The sequence below is a fragment of the Phocoena sinus genome, chromosome 3 (genome assembly GCF_008692025.1).
Source record: "Phocoena sinus isolate mPhoSin1 chromosome 3, mPhoSin1.pri, whole genome shotgun sequence".
Classification (NCBI taxonomy): Eukaryota; Metazoa; Chordata; class Mammalia; order Artiodactyla; family Phocoenidae; genus Phocoena; species Phocoena sinus.
Window position 1 is genome coordinate 129,535,381 of NC_045765.1, and position 23,530 is coordinate 129,558,910.

Sequence of the window (23,530 nt, forward strand, 5' to 3'; positions counted from 1 at the left end):
TACAGCAGAGGGAGGAACACTCCCAAACTCATTCTACGAGGCCACCATCACCTTGATACCAAAACCAAACAAGGATGTCACAGAGAAAGAAAACTACAGGCCAATATCACTGATGAACATAGATGCAAGAATCCTCAACAAAATACTAGCAAACAGAATCCAACAGCACATTAAAAGGATCGTACACCATGATCAAGTGGGGTTTATTCCAGGAATGAAAGGATTCTTCAATACACACAAATCAATCAATGTGATAAAACATATTAACAAATTGAAGGAGACAAAAGACCATATGATCATCTCAATAGATGCAGAGAAAGCTTTTGACAAAATTCAACACCCATTTATGATAAAAACCCTGCTGAAAGTAGGCATAGCGGGAACTTTCCTCAACATAATAAAGGCCATATATGACAAACCCACAGCCAACATCATCCTCAATGGTGAAACACTGAAAGCATTTCCACTGAGATCAGAAACAAGACAAGGTTGCCCACTCTCACCACTCTTATTCAACATAGTTTTGGAAGTATTAGCCACAGCAATCAGAGAAGAAAAGGAAATAAAAGGAATCCAAATCGGAAAAGAAGAAGTAAAGCTGTCACTGTTTGCAGATGACATCATACTATACATAGAGAATCCTAAAGAGGCCACCAGAAAACCACTAGAGCTAATCAATGAATTTGGTAAAGTTGCAGGATACAAAATTAATGCACAGAAATCTCTGGCATTCCTATACACTAATGATGAAAAATCTGAAAGTGAAATCAAGAAAACCCTCCCATTTACCATTGAAACAAAAAGAATAAAATATCTAGGAATAAACCTACCTAAGGAGACAAAAGACCTGTATGCAGAAAATTATAAGACACTGATGAAAGAAATTAAAGATGATACATGGAGAGATATACCATGTTCTTGGATTGGAAGAATCAACATTGTGAAAATGACTCCACTACCCAAAGCAATCTACAGACTCAATGCAATCCCTATCAAACTACCAATGGCATTTTTCACAGAACTAGAACAAAAAATTTCGCAATTTGTATGGAAACACAAAAGACCCCAAATAGCCAAAGCAATCTTGAGAACGAAAAACGGAGCTGGAGGACTCAGGCTCCCTGACTTCAGACTATACTACAAAGCTACAGTAATCAAGACAGTATGGTACTGGCACCAAAACAGAAAGATCAATGTAACAGGATAGAAAGCCCAGAGATAAACCCACGCACATATGGTCACCTTATCTTTGGTAAAGGAAGCAGGAATGTACAGTGGAGAAAGGACAGCCCTTCAATAAGTGTTGCTGGGAAAACTGGACAGGTACATGTAAAAGTATGAGATTAGATCGCTCCCTAACACCATACACAAAAATAAGCTCAAAATGGATTAAAGACCTGAACGTAAGGCCAGACACCATCAAACTCTTAGAGGAAAACATAGGCAGAACACTCTATCACATAAATCACAGCAAGATCCTTTTTGACCCACCTCCTAGAGAAATGGAAATAAAAACAAAAATAAACAAATGGGACCTAATGAAACTTCAAAGCTTTTGCACAGCAAAGGAAACCATAAACAAGACCAAAAGACAACCCTTGGAATGGGAGAAAATATTTGCAAATGAAGCAACTGACAAAGGATTAATTTCCAAAATTTACAAGCAGGTCATGCAGCTCAATAACAAAAAAACAAACAACCCAGTCCAAAAATGGGCAGAAGATCTAAAGAGACATTTCTCCAAAGAAGATATACAGACTGCGAACAAACACATGAGAGAATGCTCAACATCATTAATCATTAGAGAAATGCAAATCAAAACTACAGTGAGATATCATCTCACACCAGTCAGAATGGCCATCATCAAAAAATCTACAAACAATAAATGCTGGAGAGGGTGTGGAGAAAAGGGAACACTCTTGCACTGCTGGTGGGAATGTGAATTGGTACAACCACTATGGAGAACAGTATGGAGGTTCCTTAAAAAACTACAAATAGAACTACCATACGACCCAGCAATCCCACTACTGGGCATATACCCTGAGAAAACCATAATTCAAAAAGAGTCATGTACCAAAATGTTCATTGCAGCTCTATTTACAATAGCCCAGAGATGGAAACAACCTAAGTGCCCATCATCAGATGAATGGATAAAGAAGATGTGGTACATATACACAATGGAATATTACTCAGCCATAAAAATGAACGAAATTGAGCTGTTTGTAATGAGGTGGATAGACCTAGAGTCTGTCATACAGAGTGAAGTAAGGCAGAAAGAGAAAGACAAATACCGTATGCTGACACATATATATGGAATTTAAGAAAAAAAAATGTCATGAAGAACGTAGGGGTAAGACAGGAATAAAGACACAGACCTACTAGAGAACAGACTTGAGGATATGGGGAGGGGGAAGGGTGAGCTGTGACAAAGCGAGAGAGAGGCATGGACATATATACACTACCAAACGTAAGGTAGATAGCTACTGGGAAGCAGCTGCATAGCACAGGGAGATCAGCTCGGTGCTTTGTGACCGCCTGGAGGGGTGAGATAGGGAGGGTGGGAGGGAGGGAGACACAAGAGGGAAGAGATATGGGAACATATGTATATGTATAACTGATTCACTTTGTTATAAAGCAGAAACTAACACACCACTGTAAAGCAATTATACCCCAATAAAGATGTTAGAAAAAGAAAATAAATAAAATAACAATATTTCCATTACAACATAAAGACAAGATTCTGGGGTATTATAAGTAAGCTGCCCAAGATCACAGAACAGTTCGTGGCAAATCTATCATTTGGCTTTAACTTGAGGAGAATATCCCATAACCTACTTATCCCTACAAATTCGTGCTTCTACTAAGCTCAGGCTGTCCCGTGGGCTCAATATTACACTTCTACTACCTTAAGCTATAATTCCTGAAAAACAGGTCTGAGTGACTGACAGGAAATAACAGTTCCCCAGAAAACTTCCCTGAAAGCTGAAGAAATATGTCATCAATGTCATGATGTGTGATTCCTGAGCTGAAGCACACTTACTAGTCTCTCTCCCTCCCATTTATCTATCCTGTCTCTCTATCTCTTTTCATAATTATGGAGCTATGAGGAGGCGGGAAAAGCTATTAAAATATGCATGTATTAATGACAAAAATTAACGAAACACTGCAGAAATGATTTACACAACAATCTAAAATAAAAATACTAATGGCAAAGATGACCCAAGATCAAATAATTTTTCAAATAATTACACCAAAATTAGCTTATTCAAAAGACTTAAATACAGGAGAAATAAAGTTCCACAATTTAGTCAAATTGTAAGTGCAACTTATTTCTTAAATGCTTTTCTGACTTAAAAATATTCCATTCTGGGGTATTTTCTGCCCTTTTTCCAAGTACATATTTTGTAAACATTATTCAGATCATTTATCTATATACATGTACAATTTCATGTTCTTAAGAGATTTATCGTAAAAATTCTACTTATTAAACTCTTCAAGTGGTGGCATAATTTTTCATTGATTAGACAGATCCTAACTTCTTAAGCACCCACTTATTGCTGGACATTTGAGTTGTTTCCACATTTTAAGAAACCGTTAGAAACCTCTTTGTGCCCTCTTTTTTTGACATTTCAGATTTTCTTTCTAGCAGTTTCTTCAGAAGTAAAATCACTTGAGTAGAGAGCAGGGATTAGCGAACTAAAGGGGGATCAAATTAGTCAAGCTTCTGTAAGTAAAGATTTATTGCAACACAGCCACACCAATTCATTCACATATTGTCTACAGCTACTTCAGCTACAAGGGCAGAGCTGAATAGTTGTGACAGAGACCCAATGACCCTCAAAGCCCAAAGTATTTAAAGTATAAAAATGTCACCTGTCATAATACCACCCTTTAATAACCATTAATTTTTTTATTCATTTCAATATTTATGTACCTATAATACCTTTTATATATAAAAAATGGGTTCGTGCATGACAGTATTATAATCTGGATTTTATTTCATGCCACTCAGTGTTCTTCAAAAGCATAAGCCTAATGGCTGCATGAAATATTCATAATATGGGTATATTTTAACCATTCATTTGCTGGATATTTAAGTTGTTCCCAATTTTTCACCATAGTACTGTGAGAAACAGCCATATATGTAAGTCTTGTACATTTCTCAAATTAAAATTTTTTTCTTAAAAAAAAATACATTTACTGGATCAATGACTATAAACATTTTAAAAAGTCACATTTATTTTTTTCCAGAAAGGCTATACCACTACGTACAGTAAAGCATCTTATAAGAACTGAACTGTCGCATTACAAAGGATCTACTAATTCTGTAAATAAATCTGATATATATATATTTTTTTAAATGAGCATTTCCTAAGTTATTAGGTTGCCTGAACAGTTTTCATGTTTGTCAGCACCCTGAAATTGTTCTTTTGTGGAAATTCTCTTCATGTCCTTTGCCCATTTATGTCCTGGACCCTAGGTTTCTGTTTGCAGCTTTTATTTTGTTGGTAAGGTTTTGTTAATTATTTTTTATATGCATATTCAATCTGTCCCAATTCTGTTTTTCATTGTTTCACTTATATACCATTTAAAATTAATATACTGCAATAAGATCTCCAGATAATTTTTTTTATTAATTTTAGTCTTAAAATATTTATTTTAGACATAAAAATTTGTGATTACATGAAACATTAACCTACTTACCTACACAGTATAATCTTAGGAAGATTATAACTTCTTTGGTTTCCCCCCTTGGATACAAAAAATTCAAATGAATCAATAAAACCCCCCAATTATGGCCAGCCCATATTGAAAGGGTACTTTTTTTCATCTTAGAGAAAGAGACTTTCTATTTTAACTTTGGCCACCTGGTTTTAAGCAGTTTTTTTTTTTTTCCCAAAATAAAAAGCTACAGAAATATCAATCAAAAGGAGAAAGGCTCTAGAAGTTTGGGTAAGGAAGCTTGAGAAGTAAAGCTAATTTTTTCATTTATTTAGAAGAGATAACAGGTAAGAGAAAGAGCCCTGAACTAGAAATCAGGATACTCAGGTTCCAGTTCTGCCTTTGTTCAAATGACCTCTTCTGGCTTTATTTATCATGTAAACTGGAAAATCTCTAATGTCCAAAAAAACTCATAAAACTATCATTCTAAAATCAATTCATTTAATATAAAATAATAAAATTCAAACATTTACTTTTTCCATAGATGAAAAAACTTCTCTCTCAATTCTTGACTTCATCATGCCCTTGTCCTGATATCATCACTTTCTATTCCTCATGAATTTTGAAGTAGTTACAATACTTAAAAGATTGATGGGATGAGAATGAGACTTAAAAGCACTTACACCAGTGCTTCTCAGACTGAGGTTCCTGGGAACACACAGGGGGTGCCCTCCTATGAGAAGCAGCACTCCTTTCTGGAGTAATTTTTAAGAACCTCATTTTTTCATTAAAGCAATAAAGAAATCTTGGAAAAGAAAGAAAACTGACATGACTTTTTATGATAATACTCTTAATTTTTTCACACCTGTCATATTGGGCTATACATCTCAGATCCTTCATGAGTTTATTCTTATCAGCAACTAAGCAATGGGAAAGTTTGAGAAGCACTGCAGATTTTAATTAACAACTATGATTAACAGCTACTGTATCTCTTAATTACAGCTTATTAGTCTCTTTGTTCAGAAGAGCCTGCTTATGTTCTCACATGTAAAATAGGCTGTAATGAGGATTCCCTGAGAGTATCTATGAGAGAAGGAGTGATGTCATGAAATTTAAACATCCTATATTTGAAAGTGATTCTGGATAACCACTTTGCCTTGTACACAATTTATTTATATCAAAAAATTATAGACATATTCTTTATATAATGCCTCAGGTTCATTATCTGCAAAAGTGATAAAACCTACCTAATGAGACCAACATATAAGGTGCTTGGCACAAAGTAATGATTGATAAACAGTAGCTACTTATTTTATACCTGCCACTTGATTTTTCTTGTGAAATGGACATTTATTATATTCTGATATTTAAGGTGCCGTTTTCAACACTGTAGTTTTCAGGACAAAATATCCAAATATATATACTTAGATGACCTTTACTGTTTTTTACCCTTGATTTTACCTTGAAAGCCAAGATTCAATAATTATATCATTTTAGAGCAACTTAACAAGTATATATATAAAAATTACCCCTAAAATTAAAAAGTAACACTGGATTAATGCTTTTAATTCCTTAAAAAGTACTAACCTGTTTTCTGAACTAGATGTAGAAGTGCTAGATGATGACAATGTATGAGAATTTGACATGCGTGAAACAAACTTCTGGATGGTGTTACGAGATGGAGCTTTGATCCTTGAGCTACGCCTACTGTGATATTTCTGGAACAAACTCTCAACCTAACATTGAAAAAAGACAGTAACAATGACATTTGTGCCATAATATACATATGAAGAGTTCTAGAGATTGAATTATTTGCCTTTTATTTTCTAAGTTTTTCACAAAGCCAATTTAAGGGCTTCAAAAATAAGAATACATATAGCTTACTAAGGATAGTATTTTTACAGCAGGTCAGTGTTCACTTTTTTTTAGTCTAGAAGAAAAAACTAATTAGTCAACAGACTATAAGAGAACTATTTACAAACATCAAGTAATCCTTACATACCTTCACACCTTTAAAATGACCACTGTCTATTTAAATTTAAAGCTCATGGAAAAATGTCAGGAATATCATAAAAATCTGTTGACAATTTTACTATAAAGGAGTTATTAAAAAATTACCTCAAAATTCTTTAAAGTTTTCCTCCATAACATTGGGTCTGAAGGTTCTAGCTGAAACACTCGGAGCATAACAAATAGTAGATGAATACAAAATGTTCCACGCCCACAGCTGCAGTTCTAAAGAGTTTAAAAAAAACACAAACCTATAGTTTAATAAATCTGTGTTCTATTAGAACTCCTAAGTTGATCACTTTTAAATATTTCCAAGTTTATTATAGTAAACTTTCTATAATTTTCTTCATTATCCTTATATAATAAGATATATAAGGATACGCAAGAAAAGCCTACAGCTATCTCCATGAATTAATCTCTTATTTTTGGTTTCTTAAAAAGACCAAATTTGTATTCTGAAGTATATTAAATCATAGTAAAACCCTTCATAAACACATGAAGTAAAAGTGTTTATTAGTTCCCACAATATAATTTGAATTCTCTTTAGTTCACTAAAGAGAATCACACAACTGATCTAAATTTAAGAATGTTACAGTGCATAGAGTTAGTACCACATCCTAATAAAAAGTAAAATGGTGACAATTCCTACCTGAGGCCCAATAAACACCCGGTATTTATTGTCTGGGCTGTCTCCTCCAATCAGGAAGGAGTTGGGCCCTATCTGCTGCAGTAAGTACAGCCTGGCCCGCATCACTTTGTTTACACGGCGGTTTGTTTCCTCAGGGCTGTATGGTGAGAAGCCATCCGGTGAAGGGGCTCTTCGAGGTGGTGTGATTCTCCCGCTCTGAAACTTCACAACATTTAAAAATTAGGGGACTCCCCTGGTGGCACAGTGGTTAAGAATCCACCTGCCAATGCAGGGGACACGGGTTCGAGCCCTGGTCCGGGAAGATCCCACATGCCGCAGAGCAACTAAGCCCGTGCACCACAACTACTGAGCCTGAGCTCTAGAGCTCGCGAGCCACAACTACTCAGCCCACGTGCCACAACTACTGAGCCCACGTGCCACAACTACTGAAGCCAACGCGCCTAGAGCCTGTGCTCCGCAACAAGAGAAGCCACCGCAATGAGAGGCCTGCGCACCGCAAAGAAGAGTAACCCCTGCTGGCTGCAACTAGAGAAAACCCACACACACCAACAAAGACCCAATGCAGCCAAAAATAAAATACAATAAATAAATTTTTAAAAAAATTAAGAAATGCTTTAAAAAAAATAAAAATTAGGTAAATTGCTCACTTCTCCATTAGAAAAATGTTACCTAAAAAAGGTCATAGCCGACACCATTTTCATATTCTGAAAAAATGCCTAATGTATAATATGATGGGACAAAATGTATTTTGCAAATGTATTTGTCTGATATACTCATTATGAGTAAACTTCTAAAATCTGTCATCCCTGTAACTAATAATAAATCTTTGGCCTAGAGAGACAACCATGTGGTAATTTTACGAATTACTATGTAAGTATTTGACTTCTTTGAAAAGTATTATGTAAATCAAAATAAAAAGCACAGAAAATTCGCCTTATAAGCAGGTAAAATGATTTGTTTCTAGTGATAAAAATTAAGCATCCAATTTCCTGGTTTCCACTTAAGGGATTACTAAATGCTCTTTTGTGACTGGTAATTTACAAACAGCTCCATGGAATTCCCCCCATGGTACACTCTGTAGAGAACTAGTGGCAAGTGACTCTTCCCAGATTAAGACATCTCACTGGAGGCTGATAAAAACTCTCCTGTGGTGAGGGTGATATATGTCACTCTCACTCCACTTCACTGATTCCCCTAGAACTTGGTCTTTCCATCAGTGCCCAGTGGAAATTCTAGTTCTTTCTGATGCCTACCTAAATAGTTAAAAGGTAATAAAAGCTGACGAGAAAACGAAGCAACTGGAAGCCTCATACAGTGCTGGCGGGAATGTAAAATGGTGTAGCTGCTTTGTGAAACATATGATCTAGCAATCCCACTCCTAGGTACATACCCAAGAAAAATGAAAAGATATGTCCACACAAAACTGTGTACAGAAATGTTCACAGTATCATTATTCATAATAGCCAGAAGTGGAAACAAAATGCCCATCAACTGAGCAGTGAATAAACAAAATATGTATATCCATACAATAGAATATTATTCTACAATTAAAAATGAATGGAGTTATACCATGGATGAACCTTGAAAACATGATGCGAAGTGCAAAAAACCAGTCACAAAAGACCATACATATTATATGATTCCATTTATATAAAATGTCCAGAATAGGCAAATTATATATAGTCAGAAAGTAGATTAGTGGTTGCCTAGGGCTGGGGAGAGACTGCTAATTAGCCTGGGGTTTCTTGTTGGGGTGGTGAAAGTGTTTTAAAATTTATTGTAGTGATGGCTACAACTATGTGAATATACCAAAACTCAATGAACAGTACAATTTAAACAGGTGAATTGTACATTATATGAATTATATCTTAATAAAACCATTATTTTTTAATAGGCAATTACTAAAAAGTAAAACAAAACCAAAAACAAGTACACATGCATCTGCTATTGGACTTGCTAAGTATTCAGACTATGGATATGCTCAAAGATGTGCAAAATGATGTATGCATAAAAAATATTTTTGCACCATTGTTTTTAGTAATGGAAGTTAAGAAGGAATATAAATGTCCATTAGGATGTAGTTTACCAAATAAGCCATGATTTATCCAGATAATGAAATGTTAGGTAGCTGTTATAAAGAATAAGGAAGTAACTTTGTCTAGCACATATCCCAAAACAGGTGTAGGGGGAGGGGAGACCCAATTCTGTATTTACTTGTGGTAGACTTTTACTTTGAATGGCCCCCATAAACGACACCTCCCAGTATTTACACCCTTCTGTAGTCCTCTACCACGTGGATTCTGGATTTGGGCATGTAACCGGCTTTGGGTAATAAGGCATTAGTAAACATGATGCAAGTGGTGCCTTGATAAGAGCTTCCACGCTGAGATTTGCCCTCTTGAATCACAAATTTTTTTTTTGGACTTAGAAATTTATTGTCTCATAGTTCCAGAGGCTTGAAGTCCAAGATCAAGGTGCTGGCAGAGTTGGTTCCTTCTGAGGGCTGTGAGAGAGAATCTGTTCCTTGTGCTCTCCTAGCTTGAAACACTTGTTGCAACCCAATTTCCATACTGTAAGAAAGAGGTGCCAACAGCCCCCAACTGTTCGAGGTGAAGCACCAGATATGTGAGTGAAGAAGCAGTCTTGCATATTCCAGCTTCTGCAGATGCCATGGGGAGCAGACATAAGCCATTCCTGCTGAGCCCTGCCCAATTTGCAGATTCTTGAGCTAATAAGATCCTGTTTTGAGCAGCTAATTTAAAGGTGTGTCCACATAAAGCCAATAAATACTATTTATTATATTTACTGTAACAATTTTTACTTAAAATTTACTTTTTGAAGTATTTATATGCTTTAACAACCTCGGATGTGAGGAAAACCAAATCTCCCATTGTGGTCACTATATCTCAGTCATTTTGCCATTCACTCATTTGTTCTTCAAGGTTAGAATGTTTAACTTGCTTTCTGCCAGTGGAAGTCCGTCTGTCTCTCTCAGAGGGGTTAGCACCTATCTTTTTATAAGTCTCTTTGATGTCTGGCTCTATACAGAAGACACCTACATTCTCATCTATGCTTCTGCATTCAATCTGCTGTGATAACGGTGTTTTGGTTAAAGTACATGAAGAAAATCTGGCCTCACACAGATATGTATTTGGAAAATCCTTTTCAAATAATGATGAATATTCTTCTTTGATACTACATCAAAGGAGTGGTTTCCTTAAAGGAGGCTGTAATGTGGAATCTGAAACCACATAAATTTTTCCTACTGTTACATTAAATCTAGATGGTTTATTTTATATACTTGGATGGATCATTTACTAAAGAATGATTTTGTTTCATCATTCACTGGTCATATGGAAAATTCTGGTTCACTAAGTTATGCAGATCTTCTAAAAGTTCATACATTTCATTATGCAATATACAAAAAAAATCACATTTGATAATATCACTGGCCTATAGAAAAGTCTTAGTATTGGGAAGCTTTCAAGCTTACAGTGGTGGATATGAGTTTTCCAAAACTCTTAATTTTTGCTTGAAATTTCAAATTTTACCACTAGTGAAGAAACATATCAGTTGTTTTCCTTGAAGTGAGTCTTACTTAATTCTTCTTAAGGAAAATGTTTGCCAAATACCCAAGTGAAGAATACAGTTTCTACAGTCAGAGCTTTAATTCAGGCAAATTCACCAGCAGTTTTACCCACCACTGTAAATGTCAATGCAGTAAAAGAGGCAAATAACATCTCAGTTTTATTACAAAATTAGTTTTGACCTAATGGAGCCACAGGAAGCATCTCAGGGCAGGTTCCCCCAAGCAAGGGTCTGTGGGCCATACTTTGGGAATTGTTGCTCTAATAGACGGCTAGCCAATCTTTTCTGTGTTATAAATAAGTTTAAAGATTGTAGAAACTTAACATATTTGCTAAATCATTAACTTACAGGCACCGGGGAAACTTTTTTTCTCCTTACTCCTGGAGATTCAGATTTCACTGTGCGGCCTGATGGGGAGCTGCCAGGGGAAGGACTGCGTCGGCCTTTGGGAGCTGAGGAAGCAGCGCTTGCCTGGCCCTCTCCTTGAGACTCAGCTGCCAAGGTATTAATTTCAGATCCATCTCCTTTAATAGGGATTGGTTTTACCACCTAAATTAAAATGCCAATATGTTTATTAGTTAAAAAATTAAAAAAATAAGTAAATTTGAACATCAGACTAAGGCATGAGCTCAGTGAGTTTTTTATTATGCAGTATTATACAAACACAACAGACAATATATCAGCTTCTCTTTATTATTACTTTAAGCCATAAATGAAGACTATTTTTTACCCACACAGATTTTAGTCATTTAGGCTTTATCAACTAAATGTTGATAATACATAATACATTTTAAAATGTTGTCATACATGATTTTAGAAGATTTGGAATTAAGATCCTTAGATCCTACCTTAGAGATAAAACATCAAAATAAAATTGGAAAAATTGCTTTTCTTTTTTAAGTACAATGTAAATCTCTAATTAAAGGATTTTAGATACTAACATTAGAGGGCAGTGTTGCTTTAAGCATTACCTCTCCCACTCAACCAAAGGGATTCGTTCTTAGAACAGTTTAAGTTGCTTAATGAGAATAGTTTTAGCTATGTTTTGTCAATTGTCTAGAAAATATCAAGGCAAATAAAACCACTGCATTTAAAATGAAGAAGGAAAAAAAAGCTTACAAGAGGATCTATTTATGCTTAATTTTTCATTTCCTCCTATGCTTTCTTCCTTATTAGCAGGTAACCCACAGTCACTCACCACAGGGCCTCTCCTGTTTCTCCTTTCCAGCCATTCGTGCTTCCAGGCTGGCATACAGGTTGCCTTCAGTTTCTCCCTGATCATTCGTTCTTCTGGGGATCGTCCATCTTGTGCAACCCCTTGAGAGTTTCTTTATTCTCCATCTCACGACTAAAATGGAAGGAGAATGAGATTTATATATGAAAAAAAAATTCCAAGAACAATACGGTTCTATTTCAATACTTTCAATGGACATGTAACTAAAAAGGATAACTGCTAAAACCCCTAAATGATTTAAGCAAGATATGAAAATAGCATTGTGAATCACATTATATTGTTGAAATTATACATGGATAGTGTTAAATGTTGCCTGATAACATGAGTTCAATAATATTAGCCTTTAAAAAGAAAGGTTCTGGGCTTCCCTGGTGGCACAGTGGTTAAGAATCCATCTGCCAATGCAGGGGACACGGGTTCGAGCCCTGGTCCGGGAAGATCCCATATGCCGCACAGCAACTAATCCCGTGCGCCACTACTACTGAGCCTGCACTCTAGAGCCCGCGAGCCACAACTACTGAGCCTGCATGCTACAACTACTGAAGCCCGTGCGCCTACAGCCCGTGCTCTGCAACAAGCACCACAATGAGAAGCCCACGCACCACAACGAAGAGTAGCCCCCGCTCACCACAACTAGAGAAAGCCTGCACACAGCAATGAAGACCCAACACCGCCATAATAAATAAATAAATTTATATATAAAAAAACAGAAAGGTTCTATATAGACGGTGCAGGCTTACTAGTAATATTACTGCAGACCTTTGTTTCTAGGTAGTTAATAAAAAGCATCCTAGGACATTAAGCACTGCATTAACAAATACATTCATGAAAATTGCACTGTTCCTAATTACACCATTCTAACATACTCAAGTATATAACAGACAAATATTTAGAAGAGTATTTTACTACTATTTATCCCAGGAATTCCAACAATTTAAGTCAATACAGATAAAATCTGGTGGATATGCTCATTTGCTGAAATCAGCTAAATATTTAATAAGCTAGGTGAAACCTAACCACATCTTCTGTGATCCCACATATTTTTTCAACACCTCAATGATCAAATTTGTTTTCTCAGAACATGATATAGTACTTGGGGTACCCCACATATAAATAGTAAAAATTACCTGGTACAAACATTTTAACCTTTACTCCATAATATATTGTGGAGTTACCATAATAAAATAACCTGCAGGCTGGTAACTTTTGAGAACTATTTCTACAAAGCCTAATAGGTAAGATATCCACTAACTTCAAAATACACTCATATCCATACATGGATATATGCAACACACAATATATATACAGCCATGGGTTTTAAAACTGGTTCATAAGGAAAGAGTTAAAGCAACTGCATTCTGCGAGAAGTAACAATTTTAAAAATACTAAGCTAACTTCAGTAACTATTTTGGAAATTCTGTAGAGCTACAGAATAGTTATTTCTTTACACTGATAGGAAAAGGAAATACTCAAGGAAATACCAGAGATGATAACTGCAAGCTTACCAAAAAAGTCAAATTTAAACTCCTCTAGGAATTTTCCAGCTAATCATAACTATAAAGCAGCAGTATTTGCAAAGAACCAGAAAAAAAAAAAAACAACCCAAAGAACAAGACAAAAAAACCCTACTTAAAACTAAATATGCACTAGAAAGGAAATAACAGTTAACTGGTTTTACTTAAGCATCAACACTGTGAGGGGAGTGAAAACCAGTATGTTAAATACCTCTGTGCCAGAGACTGGCCTAGGTATTTTTAGTAATGCAAAGAACACTAACATTTGAAACTTGCAAAGGGGCACTAAGACCGTATAGTAAAATATTTCCACCACACAGGTACAAAAACTGTCACAAAGAAAGAAGCAATGTGGGAGGGAGGGAGGGAAGGAGGGAGGGAAGAAGGAAGGGAGGGAAGGAGGGGGGAAGTTGATTTTATTATTTACTTAAATAATAAAACACTTAAGTGTTTGGCTGTTTTTCCTTCCCTAAATATATCCTGAAGTGTAAATGTTAGGGGTGGGTCAGAGGAATAGGGAGGGACGAGAGGCTAAGGAAGGGAGGGAGGAAAGGGAAGGGGGAAAGTAAGGGAGAAAGTAAGGGAGAGGGAAAGAAGGCAGGGAGGGTAGAGACAGAGCAATACTCTCTCAAAAATTCATCCTGCTCAGTCAGTACTTACCCAGGGAAGCTCAGATTTATAGGCAATCAAATTCATGGGCTGACTGCATACTACAAATTCACTTACAACTCTGGTTTGAAAAGCACTTTCCCCCCTGTAACAATGTTGCAAGGCATGGCTTAGGTTCCCAGGCTAGTAAGTCCCATTGTAGAACTGCAGTGCATTTTTACACCAGATGGTGCAGCACTCCCAGCACTCCTTATCTTCCCCTGGTCCTAGATGTCTCTCCTCCCCCAAATTTGTTTTATGAGCATCTCTTCTCAATTCTGTATTTTCAGTGTCTTTTCCCTAGTACCCGCTCAAACACACAGAGAACTCTCCTTATCTAAACAAATCTTCCTGGATGATGTGGCTTCCTTAAAGTCAGTATGACTTTCCTCTTTCCTTTCCACTTGTTTTCAAAATACTATCATCTTTCCAACCAATTTCTTATTATAAATAATAGAGGATAAACATACTAGTAGCTCAACTTCTGCACACATCTAAGATTATTTCTTTAGAATAAATGCCCTGAAGTGGAACTGCTGGTCCAATGTACACAAAATTAAGACTTCGGGTAATACTGACAAATTATTTTCAAGAAAACAGATCTTCCGTTCAAAACACCCAGGCCAAGTTGCCAACTTAGTTGGTCTGAACTAGCAACAGCTTCTTCACTTTGAATCTTACTCCAATCCAGGCTTCACAGAGCAGCCAAGGTCACCTCCCCCATTAAAACCCTCTGGTGGCTTCCCCCTGGGCTTAGACTAAAATCCAGAATGTTATGGCCTGTGAGGCCCTGCATCATCCAGTCTTAGCTCAACTGAAGTTACCCGGACCGCCCACCCGCTTCTGTTGTTTCTTTCACTGCCTGGCTCCAACATCTTTCCTGCTCGGGTTTTTTGCACAGGCTGTTTCTTATTTGTCTACTTTTTACCTTGTTCATTTCTACCCACTCTTTTGCTTTTCTTCAACTCCTTACAGACCTTCCCAATCTCAAATTAGGAATCTCGAGTTCCACTCTTTCACAGCTCTGTAATTTTGCTTTAAAGTGCTCATTGCAATTTGCAAACCTATAAACCACCACCCCCCCGCAAAATGTAAGCTCCACAAAGGGAGGGAACAGTGAGTGTTTCATCCATGGCTATACAACCAACATCTAACAATGTCTGGCTTACAGTAGGTATTAAAACAAATATTAAATGAATGATCATTTACTAACATCTTTGGCAGCTGTAAGGATCTTCCTAGTTTTAAAATTTAATGATTACTCATGTTAATCTTTTTACAGTTCTGTATTTAATTAAGACTCAGTTTGTAATTTAGATCTTATTCAGTAGAACAATTTTTATTGTTCCTAAATTGATCTGCAAATATAAACCTAAGTGTTTTTTCTAATGTCTTCATAAGTAATAACTATATATCATTAATTCTAAAATGTGTAGTTTTTCACATTAAAAAAAAAAAAAATTTACCCCGCCTAAGGAAGGCAGCTAGGACCCTCAGCGTGTCCTCCTGGAGCCCCAGCTCTTCCGAGCCTGCCATGGGGGCTCCTGGTCCCTGGCTCCATTGCCATCTCCAATACACTTGTATAAACTTTCCTTTCTTTTTTTTTTTTTTTAAACTTTCCTTTCTTCGTTCAACTTTCCCATGCCTGTGCCTCACATTTTAATATCTCTGAAATCTGAATGCCTCTTAGAATCAAATGCTGTTATAATTTAATGGACAGGGTTTTAAAAATTTCTTCATGGTATAGAAAATAATGGTACAATTTATAACCAATGGAATCTTAGATTCAATGAAATATACAGTAAATTCTATTCTACATGCCAGAAAAAAAAAAAATCATACCTACTTAGCTTCATTTATCTCTGAAAAGAAAAACAAGTTTTCCTTACATACTTACCGTTTTGTTATAACCTTAACATATAGTCTTCACAGATCAGACATAAACAGGGTTTTTATTTTTACCAGCTATGTGTGTATGTCTACATGTATATAGCAGTGATTAGGCATCTTATCCAGTTAATATCATAGTTATAACAGGAAAGTTGTTTGTTTGTTTTTTTAAACACAAACTAATCTAAACAGATAGTTGTAAAATCACTGCGAGATTAGAGGGCCTCTAATCCATTTTGGTTAAACATGAATAAGAGAGTTACTCTTGCCCTATCTATTACCTAGAACCATACTTCTTATTTTAACTAAAATAGTAGCTTGTATATTTCTGACTTTTTAACAAAACAAACATATATATTTTGAGAAACTACTTTGAAGACCTAATAAAATTTTATTCAGATAACTATGAGAAACTTAACATTGTTACAGATTAAGCTTTATCCTCCTTTCCTATTTATTTAGAAAACATGAGGTTTCTTGCATTTTTTTGGTTTCTAAACATTCCTCAGAATGAATTTGTGATTGACCTAGAGCTTCAAAAAACCTTTTTCCCCTGAGGTTAGGTTTCTAGTTTAGACTCTTCCTAGACCTACAGAATTTACCTGCTATAAAACGAGATGCTTCAACGGCCCCTTCTCAGTGAAGCCACTCAGTCCTGCCTTTATCTGACCCACTGTGGTACCAGCCATTGTTGATAAGACTGCCACTCTTGTAGCTCTCCCCCACCTGTTTTCTAGAAGATGATTTTTCCCTAGTTCTGTTTCTAACACTCTGACTAGCCTCACTGGTATCATATACTAGACCCTCTTCCTGGAACCCCTTAAATGCCAGCCATTGCCCTCTTCTCACAGCACTAAAATACTCTCTTCTTAAGCACACCAAGATATTTCACATCTCTCTGTCTTTGCAGATGATTTATATCCTGAAAGGAATACGCCTTTTGTCATCTCATATGCCTTCAGTAAAGAATTTCCTACTGCCATTCTACAGCAGTTAGCCATTTCCTCCCCGTATGCTAGTATTATCATACAGCATAAACTCAAGTATTTGTTTAAATATCTGCTTCCCTCACCACACTGGGAGCTCTTCTGGGACAGGTTGCCACATCTTATTCATTCTTCTATCATCAGTGCCAAATGTCCTGGACAGGCCACAAAAGGCACCCTACAAGAAGCCAGAGGGCCTATCCAGCCATAGCCAATTCCTCTTCCCAGGATGGTGTCTGACACCCGTGGCACCATGCTTTATATATTTGAACCCATCCTGAAGTCCACAACTGGCTGGTGTAAGAATGTGCCCTGATCCAAACACCCTCTACACTGGATGGTGCTATACATCTTCACCAGACCTCCTCTCTATGGGAGTTTGAGTACAAGATACATGGAGAGTGTTATGGCAGGAAGAATGGCATCAAAATAGAGAAAAAGAGCAAAGTAGTAAATAGGATCAATGAGACAGAAATAAGGCAGAAGAGAGAAATTAGTCAGAAGGAAGATGTAGTTAGAGACAGGGAGAAGGGAATAAGCAATAAACGTAAGAGTTGTACCTGGGTCCCCTGTCCATGATGTCAGCCAGCTGGAGCTACTTTTACACATACCTCCCCAGGTGGTGAATCACCATGTTCTCCAGAGGCCACATGTATGTGCAGAAACTCCACGGGTCCTTTATTTTGCACTGAAATAAACCCTAACATGTCTCTCTTCCCTGCAACCCCGAAGAGCCGGATGAAAACACTAACTCAGCACATTCCCTGGCAAACAGAGGACATTCGATAAACACTGAAAAACAGAATCCTACAAGTTTACTATAATTTCTTTAAGGTATTTCTTAAATGGTTCATCTTTAGCGTGAAAATATAATGTTAGTCAACAACTAGTGATCGGAGAAGTAACTGCCAGACTTATGTCATAACAGAAAACGTGAATGTTATGTGTCAGGCAAGGTGTTAGGTGCTTTACGAGTATTAACTCATTTCATCTTCCCGACAAACTTCTCAGGTCTTTACCATCTGAGGTCTGGAGAGGCTGGGTTACAAGCCCAGGGTCACACAGTTTTAAGTGGTAGGAACAGGCTTCAAACCCCACTCAATCTGACTTTGAAGCCTGTGCTCTTCACTGGTCTAGCAGGTCACTGTCAAATCTGATTTTGTCTTTACAGCGAGTCAGCATCAGATATCTAAGTTGATATCTACTTGATGAGGATTCAAAGAAGTTTAAACAAGTTATTTAAATGGTGACTTTCGTTACAAGAATTAAAGAAGCACATTAATTTTATTCATTAGTAGAGTACGTCACTGTAATAGGAGTAACAAAGTATAATGATTATATGAAACCCTTCTGGAAATTAATGGGGTTTTACCTTAGCATACATAAAGAGTTCCAGAACAGTTTAGATTATGGAGAGAGAGCAAGGGAGGAACTATCTCCCAAAACAAAACTAGACCACTCTGGGACCCTTAAAATTTAAGTTGCCAGGCAAAAGGCAGGAGAAGGAATGACTTCGGAAAGGATGACGAGAATGTGGTGAAGCATAAAGGCTAACAACAGAGGCTAACCATCCCTTACCATCGACAGGGCACTGTGCTAACAGTGGGTCATCTCATGAGGATGGGACTCTTAACTACCCCACTGGCAGATAAGAAAAAAAGCAGGGAGGTTATGTGTCCAAGGTGATAAAGTCTGTGAAAAATACTGGATTTAACTCAGATATGAATGATTTCCAGGGCAAAAGCAAACTTAGTATTTACAAGTGCTTAAAATTCATACACCTAGATCTGAGGCCAAAAAATCTGTATCTCAGTGGTGGAACAACTCTGTTTTTCCTTAAGATAATTCCTCCAGAGATATATTGTCATTGGCAACTGCTGGCCTTTTCCCTCTTCTGAGCAAGAAGGATTAGATAAAATCATTGGTAAGGCCAACCCTTCCATCTTTATGTAATGCAACATTTACAACATGTCTAATTTTACATAAGAAATAATATATAAAAGTGGCTCACATTATGAAAATTAGTCCCCAGAAGATTTCATTCCAGGTGTGCTCGGTAATGTTTGGCCCTAAGAACTAAAGATGGCACAACTCCTATTTATTTTTACCAAGAAACAGGCAACTACTTTTTTTTCCCTCAATACAGAGTAAATATCCTCTCTTTAGCACAACAAAGGACTGTTGATTTCTTAATATGGGTATGGCCATGGTATAATCAGTTTTATAATATGTTGACTCTATATCAGAAATCTTCATCAGGGTGAGAAAAACTATTTCTAGTATTGTGTGCAAACCTTCCTATTTAGTCCTTTGAAGGATACAGGCACAGAATTTCATCCTCAAAAAGCTCACGTTGTGGTTAACTACATCAAAAATTAAATAATATGGAGGTCAAACAACAAAGATGACAATATAGCTTACTATCAACAATGATTACAAGCAGCTTAATACCACCTTAGTTATTCTGATTGATTCATATTTATAAATTATTCTAAATTGTCTTGCACATACTAAAAGTCAACTTATCTGATATCAAGGATTTCTTTCTATTAAAATATCACCCCATTTGAGTTTTAAGATTATAATTATTCTCCACTAAAAATTACAGAATTCTGAAAAGTAGAACATGGTACAGAATCGTGATAAGTATGTTTGAAATTAACCAAAATTAAACCAAAAAATTAGTGGATAATCATACTGCAAATACTTGCTCTCTAGCTGACCTAGGTCAGCCTAGACAAGGAAAGTGCAAGTTCTTTGAGGGCAGGTCCTTTCCCCTGGCATGTCCTGCAGCCACAAACAAAGCAACCAGAGCAACAGATGCCACGGACTTGATAAGCAACCAATGATTTGGAGTCAGAGCAGCTGGTTATCACTTCAAATCAACAAACATCTGGGAGGACTTCCCTGGTGGCGCAGTAGTTAAGAATCCACCTGCCAATGCAGAGGACGTGGGTTCAAGCCCTGGTCCGGGAAGATCCCACATGCCACGAAGCAACTAAGCCCGTGTGCCACAACTACTGAGCCTGCGCTCTAGAGCCTGCAAGCCACAGCTACTGAGCCCACGTGCCTAGAGCCCGTGCTCCACAACAGGAGAAGCCACCACAAGGAGAAGCCCGCGCACCGCAATGAAGAGTAGCCCCTGCTCGCCACAACTAGAGAAAGCCCGTGGGCAGCAACGAAGACCCAACCCAGATAAAAAATAAATAAAATAAATAAATTAAAAAAAAAAAAACTCATCAGGAGGAAAAGATAATTCAGACAGCTCAAACACAGAGCAATTTCAGGCGGGAAGTAGTTATGTAGAGACAATCAAGTATATGCAATGACTATTAAAATTGATAAGAAATTTAAAGAAAATTAAAGGAAATAAGATGAATCAAGTCAGTAATCAAGTTAGGTTAGTAAGGAAATGAATATCCTAGACGATTTAGCAATTTGAAATAAAAAATATTATTTTTTAAAAAGTAGTCAAGGAGGAAAACCAGAGAAGGTGAGGGCAGGTGTCTCTTCAAGTGAACACCCCTCATGTGTGGGCATAAAAGAAAACAAATCAGACTAAAGTGAAACCAACACGTCAGTTCTATAATGTCTTATGATTCAAGTTCAATGAAATTCACTGACTTGTCACAAATTATGAGCTGAAATTTGATGGCAGTATTTATGCAGACAAGTGAAAATTGTAAAAATAGAACTGGACAGAAATGAGTTTTGTGATTTTGTAAGATTCATCGTGTCACAAAATATATGAATATCTTAGTGACAGAAAAACTGAATGCAGTTCTGTTACCAATGATAAAACAAATGGACTGAAAAGTTGCTAGGTGTCCCTGGAACATTTATTACTTAAACTAAATATTTTACAAAAATACTTTATTTACTCATCAGAGTAATCACTTCTGTAACAAAATTTCTAAGTACTACTATTCTTCTACCCGTCTTCCTATGGGATAAGATTCACACTATTCTTTTCTTCTCACTCATGAACTCAAGAAAATCTACAGGTTTAATGTAAACTATTTTTTAAGAGTCATTGTTTACAGGGGGAGTTTAAAACCAATGTGGTTGCATTTCTCATTTGTTCCTTTCCAATAAAAACCCATGAAAGCTTCAAATACTTTTTACTCTGTAAGCCTGTATTCTTTTAATATTCAGTGCTAAAAATTCCACTGTTTATTCCTTCCTTTGTTGTGTCCTTGATAACTGACGAAGAACCTTTAGAAACCTTTGGGGAAAAAATGGGACGTATGAACATCCTCTTCTTTAATTGTTGAATATAGATCAGTAAGCAAGGAAAAGGATGCTAATTTTTTACAGTATTTGGCTAAATGTGTATTTGCTTTCAAGAATTCCTCTTTCATGCTACTTGACAAACCCAGGGTTGGGAATGTGTAAAAGACAACTGATGCATAAATGTAAGTGAGCTTTTATACTACATTACAGAAGTATATCGGAACTCCCTACACTACTACTATTGGGGCAGTTTTCAGAAAAGCAATGTGTCCTGTCCTCCATCTAAGGGCACTGGTACATAATCCATGGCACAAAGCAGGTATTCCAGGGGGAAAAGATGGCTGCTCCTTCACCATTTTGGTTTTCATCAAAAAGCTCCCAAGTCAGTGTTATGGGGGGCTCTGATGTATGTTTTTCTTTGGAACCTTCTCCAATGGGTGTGTGATTACATTTTCACTAAGTCAATTATCTTGAAAGAAATGTGGCAGCTTCAGTTTGAATATTCTAAAAGAGCAAATGAACAAAACTAATAATTGCAAAAGTGGTATGTTACTGCACATTTTCCCTCCCACAGTTTAAGAAAAGTGGTTTAAAGTTTAAAATGTAACATTTTGAGTACCTTCTGTGTTAATAAAAACCCTTGGACTGTTTTTAACATTCCCAGATTAATGGATGAGAAGGCATATAGTGCTGAAGTAGAGCACAAAGCCCTCTTACAGCCTTTTTGCTAGGAGAATGATTTCTTTCAAACCCCGTGGAACAGCTAGCACTATTTCTACAGTACTTCCTCCTAGCTGGTGGAAAGGCATGTTAACTGGGATGCTCAGAATGAGGAAGAATGACTTCCTGACAAATGTAGCTTTTCTTCTCTATGCTTTTAATGCTAGAAAACCACTCTGTTCAATGAATGTTGGCACGCCTACTACGTGTAAGCTCTGGGGTAGGCAACAGAGATACAAATACAAAGCGGGATAAAGAAAAGTAAGACAGAATCTCTATCCCTCTAGGTGCTTAGTCTAGCAGAACAGAGAAAACAGATGCCAACCCTGCTATAATAGATGTATTTTAATATATCATAAATAGTTGCAAGGATGGAGTGGATCTCCATCTTAATTTTATCTAGGAGAGTCCTAGAAAGGTCTACAGAGGAGGTGATGCCTGAATAACATATATATATATATTTTGTGTGTGTGTGTGTGTGCGGTACGCGGGCCTCACCGCTGTGGCCTCTCCCGTTGCGGCGGACGCGCAGGCTCAGCAGCCATGGCTCACGGGCCCAGCCGCTCCGCGGCATGTGGGATCTTCCTGGACCGGGGCACGAACCCGTGTCCCCTGCATCGGCAGGCGGACTCTCAACCACTGCGCCACCGGGGAAGCCCTCCTGAATAATATTTAATGAAAGAACAGGACTGGCAGGCTTGGAGCCAATGAAGGCTGAAAGGTTTTCTTGACAAAAGAAACAGCTCTGGTGAAAATAATGTTCTATAGAATATTAAACAGTTTATGATTCTGCTGTTTAGGAAACACTAAAATAAACACGTTCATTTAAAGACCTATGTGCATCATATTTTTCCAAGAGGGAAAAAAAAAGAAGGTAACACAGTATTCCTTGCACTCATTTGGCACAGAAGTCCTTTAAGCAAAACATCTTTGACAGAGTAGTAGTGGTCCTTAGAGAGAAATGTGTATGTGATCATCTCTATATCCTTTCTGGCTCAAATGAGTGAATAGGCCTAAGAAGAAAAATCCAGAGACGAAACTGACAACAGCTGTTTTAATGTCTTAATTAAGGCTTCACGAGCTATCATAAAATTCAGCAATTGTCTTTAGTGCAACTAAGCCTCCAAGAATCAAAATATGTGGGAAAAAGATCACCTGACAGCCAGCTTGAGATGAGTAAATTCACCTGGTACAAACCCATCTTAAGAGAAGTGGATGTCAGACATACAAACGTGGCCCAATCTAACCACTAGCAGAGGCCAGAGTTTGTCACTAAGATTTGCCCCAGGCCCAGTCTGCTCACTCTCTGCCAAGGACTTAGGTCCGGGGTGAAGACAAAGAAGGTATCAGCCAAAAAAACAAAGCCAAAAACCCGATAAGCCATTTGCTCTAAATA

The 23,530-nt window shown here is 37.1% G+C and overlaps 1 protein-coding gene across 1 annotated transcript in view; it reads right to left on the reverse strand.

Moving 5' to 3' along the window:
- Positions 1–23,530, reverse strand: part of MAP3K1 (mitogen-activated protein kinase kinase kinase 1) — an 81,625-nt gene that overhangs the window by 28,505 nt on the left and 29,590 nt on the right. The window contains 6 exon segments of the mRNA XM_032625663.1: positions 6,250–6,398; positions 6,781–6,897; positions 7,322–7,522; positions 11,258–11,458; positions 12,108–12,205; positions 12,208–12,257. Of these exon segments, the coding sequence (XP_032481554.1) occupies positions 6,250–6,398; positions 6,781–6,897; positions 7,322–7,522; positions 11,258–11,458; positions 12,108–12,205; positions 12,208–12,257 (816 nt within the window).